The sequence below is a fragment of the Acanthamoeba castellanii genome (genome assembly GCF_000313135.1).
Source record: "Acanthamoeba castellanii str. Neff unplaced genomic scaffold scf7180000084770, whole genome shotgun sequence".
NCBI classification, from domain to species: Eukaryota; Discosea; order Longamoebia; family Acanthamoebidae; genus Acanthamoeba; species Acanthamoeba castellanii.
The window spans coordinates 856,079-862,924 of record NW_004457532.1 but is presented as its reverse complement, the minus strand read 5'-3'; the positions used below and the strand labels follow the sequence as shown (position 1 = coordinate 862,924).

The 6,846-nt window shown below is 62.2% G+C and overlaps 2 protein-coding genes and 1 pseudogene across 2 annotated transcripts; 1 reads left to right on the top strand and 2 right to left on the bottom strand.

Annotated features, from left to right (window-relative positions):
- Positions 1-19: 19 nt before the first annotated feature.
- Positions 20-1,979, bottom strand: ACA1_267350 (annotated as a pseudogene).
- A 288-nt stretch (positions 1,980-2,267) lies between these two features.
- ACA1_267340 (CBS domain containing protein) lies at positions 2,268-3,743 on the top strand (the record flags this gene model as incomplete). The annotated part of the gene is made up of 8 exons (XM_004341513.1): positions 2,268-2,391; positions 2,516-2,671; positions 2,746-2,890; positions 2,978-3,032; positions 3,112-3,175; positions 3,235-3,344; positions 3,414-3,560; positions 3,666-3,743. 8 exons carry the CDS (start codon positions 2,268-2,270, stop codon positions 3,741-3,743), a joined length of 879 nt encoding a protein of 292 aa, XP_004341561.1.
- A 145-nt stretch (positions 3,744-3,888) lies between these two features.
- ACA1_267330 (cyclic nucleotidebinding domain containing protein) lies at positions 3,889-6,683 on the bottom strand (the record flags this gene model as incomplete). Its single annotated transcript, XM_004341512.1, has 12 exons — positions 3,889-4,020; positions 4,117-4,202; positions 4,258-4,321; positions 4,394-4,515; positions 4,662-4,782; positions 4,866-5,026; positions 5,138-5,211; positions 5,299-5,364; positions 5,469-5,563; positions 5,765-5,898; positions 6,030-6,159; positions 6,384-6,683. 12 exons carry the CDS (start codon positions 6,681-6,683, stop codon positions 3,889-3,891), a joined length of 1,485 nt encoding a protein of 494 aa, XP_004341560.1.
- Positions 6,684-6,846: the final 163 nt, after the last annotated feature.

The following is a 6,846-nucleotide window of genomic DNA, read 5'->3' as shown; positions in this document are numbered from 1 at the left end:
AAAGGTGCGGGGGTTTGTGTCACCGCGGAGGGCACACAGGAGGAGCGGAGGGTCGCGGGCGATGCGGGTACTCGTGACGAGCAGCCAGGCGAGGCCGTTGGCCACCTTGCTCTGCCGGTCGGCCTCGGCCTCCCAGTCGACGGCGTCCTCCTCCTCGTCGTCGCTGCCAAAAAGCGCCGCCTGGGTCGGCCGGTCGACGTGCTTGTCCGGCAGGGCGAATGAGACCACCCCGACAAAGACGGCTCCATCGTAGAACGGGCAGTGGTGGTGCGGCTCCACATAGCGAGGAATCTGTGGTGTGTGTGTGTGTGTGTGTGTGTGTGTGTGTGTGTGGTCAGTGCTGCACACGACGCACGCGCACGCACACACGACACGCACCCGTAGGCGCTCCATGATGGGGAGCTCGTTGGCCAGTTCGGTGTTGAGGAGGCACATCAGGATGGGCATGGTGGGGAAGAATCGGCCTTTGCCTTCCCCCAGCACGCCATGCAGCTCGCGATACGCCTGGCGTGTGTGTTTTCCGTGTGTGTGTCGTGTGTGTGTGTGTGTGTGTGGTTTTCGCGTCGGTGTCGTGCGTGTCCTGTGAGCATGCTTCCGTGGGGATGTGAGAGACTCGCTCGTGCGTACGCGATCCTGGTAGGCGTCGCTGCGCTCCACCTTTGATCCGTCCACGACGTAGACCAGTTTGATCGAACCCTGGGCCAAGCCAAAGCCACGGAATAGCTCACGGGGACCCTTGAACCAGTTCCTGGTGACACAACTAAACATCAATATATTTGTATCTAATGTATAGAACTATATATGTAGACTATATATGTATAATATATAAACGACATATGCACGGTCGCACCTGGGCTTGCGGATGACGCAGATGGTGGTGTCGTGCGGGACGGTGGCGGTTTGACCATTCGCCCAGATGAAGCGATTCCCGGCAATGCGTATCACCCGACACTCCCCTGATCGCACACGCACGCAGCACACAGCTTGTCTCAACGGCACACGACACACACGACAAACTCAACGCACGACGCACACGTTCATGGCGTGTACACATGGCATACCATAGGGGCTGACCAGGTCCTCTTCCACGCTGGTGCCCAGCTCGGACACCACCAGCTTCTCGTCTCGGATCGAGCTGGCGATGGCGGAGAGGGCGTCGAATGCGGGCAGGCCGGCAACTAGCAGCCCCTCATCCGTCCGCTTCGTCAACACCTCTACCATCTTGTGCATCCTGCAACACCACCGATAAAGATCTGGTGCGTGTGTCGTGTGTGTCGTGCGTCGTGTATCGTGTGGCGTCGAACCGTAGGTAGGCGTGCTTCCATCCGCCGTAGCCCTGGTGCGTGCCATGCCGCTGGGCGAACTCGCACAATGCGCGGGCCATGTCGTGGTGCTTCTCCTCCTCCTCCTTGTGGTCGTCGTCATCGCCCTGGTCGCGGCCAGCTGCTGTGGCGTGGGCGCTCGGAGGGGCCGAGGCGAGGCGCGCAGAGAAGGCCGTGAAGACGTCGTCGGCGCTCAGCTCCCGCCACTCGTTCGTCTCCTCCGGCACCGACTTGTTGGGCACAACCGACCATTGTAGACAACTTTAACTGCCGCACACGCCGCACAACACACACACAACACACACAGTGAAGGAACGTACGTGGTAGGGGTGGCGACCGGCGGCTTCGCCCCAAAAATCGAGCCCGAAGCGGCGGAGGAAGTGGGTGCACCACACGACGTCGCTCGCCGCCTCGCGCGCCAGCCCCCGGCACGTCCTCGCCACCTGTCCCCCCACCAAACCACCACCGCACAAATTAGTTCCGAGGTGACAGCGTGGAGGTGTGGTGTGAGTGTGGTGTGTGTGACGAGTTTAGTTGAGTTGGGGGGGGGCGTACTTTGGCGAGGTCGGCCGGCGCGAGGTAGCGCAGCACGCAGGCCTGCACGTTGGCATCCAAGCTCGTCAGGAGCAACTCTGGAGGTGTGGTGGTCTCATCCATCTTTTTATTCACTCTGCGACACGCATTGGCAAAGCCACAGCAGGGACATTCTGTTTCACTGAAGGAAAGAATGGTGTTGTAAATTGTTGTGGTTTCACGTCAACTCGGCTCGTAGGCTCAGTCTTTCACAAGATGGTGCTGTTTTTCGCGTGAACTTCTGCCAATTGGTCGCAAACACTCTGCGAGAAAGCAACCACTCTTTATTTTGCCAGCACCCACGACCAGGGCCGCAAAGCCAACAAACAAACAACAACCCAACAACCGACAGCAACAAGCAACCGAGCAGCGATGGACCAAGTAACCGTGGGTGATGCCGTGCGTGAGGTGCTGCCTTCCCAACGCGACGCCGAGTTCGTGCTCATGTCCCTACGCCCCGACGACACTCTCGCTATCGCCCTACGCAAGCTGCAAGGTACTATAAGCGCCTCCTCTTCTTCCACTACTTGCTCCTCCTTGAGTCCCAAAGTGGTCAGGCAGCGTGTAGGTACAAGAGCGACTGTTTTTTGTTCTCCTACACGCTCGTTCTACATGCACAGGCTTAAAGATCTCGGGGGCGCCCGTCCTGGAGGACCACTCGGCCCGCTCTCTCCGCTCAGCGAGGATGGTGGACCTCATGGACCTGGCCCTCGCCATCGTGGAGAGCGCCGGCCGTCCCGAGGTGTTCAACACCCCCGTGCGCCTCATCGCCGGCAGTACCGCCCTCCGCCCTCTACTCGATGCTTCCTGCGAAGAAGAAAGATGGCTCACCATTTCATTCTGCGTTCAGGCGCAAAGGAGGGAGGAGCAGCAGGCCTGCCCTTCATCTACAACGACGCCCCATTCGTGGAAGGCGTACGTGCGCTCAAGCAGTCTCGCGCTCGACGCCTCCTCGTGCTCGACCAGGCCACCGATGCCCCCCTCGCCCTCCTCTCGTACATTCTCTTTCTCTCGTCTTCCTCCACTCGCCTCCCCTTCCCCTACTCGGTGTTGCCAAGTCAAACTCTTTGCTCCTCTTTTAGGCAATCGAGCGTGGTGTCGTGGGCGCTACGCCATATCAAGCACCTCCCCGCCGACGTACATCCTTCTGTGCTTGCTTGTTCTGCAACGTTCATGTCGCCTCATCGCCATCTCGTGATTGGGGGATCCGTTGCAGTTGATGGCGAAGCCCGTGAGTCAGCTTGAGTGTGGCTCCCGCGTGGTGACCGTCAAGCGCGACGGTACGTGAGGCGCCTCAGCCAGCTGCCACAACTGTAGCTGAAATGTCTGGTCCACGCAGAGCCCATGCCCGACGCCCTGCGGCGCTTCGTTGGTGAGGACAAGAGCGGCGTCGCCGTGGTCGACGACCGCGGGCGCGTCGTGGCCAACCTCTCCCTCGCCGACCTGCGCGTACTCCCTCCCCGGCCTCCCGTCCCGCTTCGATCACCCACCTCACCTGCGTGTCGTGTCGTGTCGCAGTGCCTCACACCCGAGAACGCGGCCGAGCTGCTGCGCCTCAACGTGGGCGCCTTCCTCAGCGCTACGCAGGAGCTGCCCAAGGACCCGGTGACGTGCAGGCCCAGCGCCACCCTCACGGAGGCCCTGCACCTTCTCCACAGCCACCGCGTGCACAGGGCACTACCCTCCTCGCACCACCTCCCGCCTCCTCGCTCTCCCCACATCTCTGACAGAGGCCACACGCGCGTCGTGTGTGGGCGTGGGCGCCTACAGGTGTACGTGACCGACGAGCAGGGCCTGCCCGTGGGGGTCTTCTCCACCACCGACGCCGTGGCCAACTTGTGCCCGTGAGGCACGCCCAGCACCCGCTGTACATACAACCGCGAGAGAGAGGAGAGAGAGAGAGAGGGAGCGCGGGCGTACTAAAACATACATTGGCAAGGCGGAGAGAGGGGCACACGACGACGACCACGACGACGGTGGTGGTGGGCAGGACTCAGAGCTGGCCGGCGTACTGAGGGTAGAGGCGGAGCATGTTGTGCTTGAGGACGTCCTGGCACGGACCCATCACCCGGAAGAACTTCTTGCGCGAGATCTTCGCACACTTAGTCGCACCCACCGCCGCCACCTGTGTGGCGACCACGACCACGACCCCCCCCCACGCATTCGTCCACATGAGGTCAGGGCCACGACGCGTAGAGGCGGGTGAGTGAGTGCAACGTACGGTGGCGCGGCGCGGCTGGTTGGTGAGGAGCGCGATCTCCCCTGCACGCGGCGGCCCATTGTCGGCGTCATTCGAATTGAAGGGTCCTTTACAACAATGGCGGAAGCCAACGTGGGGGGGGGACGTGGACAGAGGGGGTACCAAAATAGGCTGAGGCCCCGAGCCGGGCCACCTCCTCCTCGCCCTGCGTGACCCGCACTTGGCCCTGTGATGTGGACGCGACGTCGTGTTAGCCACGCACGCACGCACGCAACCAGCTCGCTGGCGAGGTACGTACCTCGACGATGATGTAGAAGGCGTCGCCCACCTCGCCCTGGGTGATGATAGACGCGCCGTCATCGAATATTTCCGGCTCGAGGGCGTCGGCCACCATCAATCGCTCGTAGCGCTCCAGCGGGGCTGCACACCGCCCCCCCCCCGGGACACCTCAGGTGAGTCCGACACACCAACGTCGCACCTACCCTCCTTCGCTCTTTGGCCGCCGAGAGAAAGCGAAGAAGAAAGAAAGCGAAGAAGAACGAAAAGAATTGGGGGGAGGGGGATACCGAGGATGGGCACGTTCTTGAGGAAGGACTCGTAGAGGGAGCGTTTCCGCAGGGTGGCTCCCATCAGCACCCGCCGGTAGGTCGAGCGGTGGATGGCCCACAGCACCACCGCCGTCCTCGCCTGGTATGGCCGGTGGTGAGTCGAATAAGAACGAAGAAAGAAGAAAGAAGCGGAGAGACGGGCGGGGGGAGGGGAGGGCAGACCTTGACGCTGGCGGCGCGCTGTGTGCCGTAGATGAGGGCGAGCTCGCCGAAGCTGCCGCCCTCGGCGATGGTGAGGACGAGCTCGGGCTCGTTCCCGTCGATGGACTTCCACACTTCGCACGTGCCGGACTCCACCACATAGAAGTTGTCTCCCTCATCACCTATCACGTGCGCCGCGGACACGCGGTGAGCCTATCAACACCACACACCGCACACACCGCACACACCACACACACCACCACACACAAAACACACATGGTGTGGTTGGACACCTTGGTTGATGATGGTGTCGCCGGGGCCATAGCGCACCTCGAACATGGCGTCGAACAGCTCCGCTCGGTCGTCCCTGTTCGCAAGCGCGTCAGTCGTTGCACTCTGGGAGTAGGTCGCTGGTGGTGAATCGTCGATAAGAGAAGGCCGCGGGTGGCGGTACCGCTCGAGGTGGGAGAACATGACGTTGGTCTTGAGCGCCTGCTCGAGGGCCTGCTGCGTCTCCGCACTGTGGGCACCCCAGTCCCCCCCAACACATTACAGCGCTCACCGGTGCGTGAGCTTCGAAATAAATAAAAGGAAATGGCACCGCAAAGTCGGGGGGGATGGCACCTCTTAGGGTGGGGCCGCGGGAGGGATGCGATGGAGGCCTCCAGGCCCGCCGGCTCCACCGATTCACCGAAAATGGCGCGTCGCCGCCGCCCAGCCTGCTCCTCCGCTGTGCGCACACGATCCCCCCCGGTCAGCGAAGGAGCGAAGAAAGAGAGCGAAAGCGAAGGGGGCGTACAGGTGAGGGGGATAGGCGAGGGGAGGGCGATCGATGGGCGGCGCTTGAAAGCGGCCGAGGCAGAGGAGGACGAAGACGAAGATGATGAAGAGGAGGAGGAGGAGGAGTGGGGAAGTGGCACGGGCTCCGGGGTGGCGAAGGCGTTGGTGTCAAAGTTGACGGTCTCGAACCCCTCGAAGTGCAAGTTCTCCGCCGCGTCCGGTGCACTCTCCAGACCAGCCGACGCGCCATCGCCGCCCTCTCCCTCCATCGGCTCTGTGTTGTGTTGTGTCGTGGTGTCGCGTCGAGACAACGCGGCGGTGAGCAATCGACCGATCGGTTGGCTGCGTCGCTGGCCAAGCAGCGGAACAACGGAAATGAGAACAAAGCGGGAGCATGTGTGGCACCAACGAAGATGACGCGGTTGGCCTGCACCTCCGGCGCGCTGCCAGTCGGCGCTGGAAGGCCTGCGTGCTGCTGGTGGTAGTCGTGGTGCTGCTTCGGGACCTTGCTCGGGCGCTCTTGTCCGTCTTCCTCCTGTCCATCCAGCAACCACCGCGATAACATCACCATCAGTTTTTCAAATAAATAATAAATAAATACAAACAAATAACAATAATAATAATAAAACAAAAGGAGGGCGGGGGGCGCACGGCGAGTAGCGAGGCGCGTGGGAGGGATAAGGAGGAGGAGGCGGGGAGGGAGAAGGACGGGTGGCGACGTAGGGCGGCGGTGGCGGCGTTGGCAGCGTCGGCCCGCACCGAAAGGAAGGAGAGCGCGGAGGGGAGCGGGCGTAGGGGGCGCGAACGGCAGAGGTGGCCGGTGAGGTCGGCCAGCAGCTGGCCCGCCCCGCTCGTCGCCAGCCATGTCCCGCACCCCGCGCAACGCCCACACCCGCCGCAGCCCGGCCCATGGGCCTCCGCCCCAGGGTCCGTGTAGTGCTGCTGCTGCGGCACGGGCGGCAGGTTGTGAGATTCGGGGGCGTACTGCGACTGCTGTGCTGGGTAGCCGGTCGACGACCCGTTGTCGAAGGGCGGTTGCTGCGTGTAGGGGTTCTCCATGTTGCTCCTGCTGACTCCTCTCTCTCGCTAAACAGCAAGGGAGCCGGCAGAGGCGCCGGTGTTGTCCGTGTTTAGTCACAGGCATGATCGGAATGCAGGCTATGTCTGGCACGCAGGAATTCTGTTCATTCTCGTGTGAAAAGCGGGAATTCCGGCTTGGTTC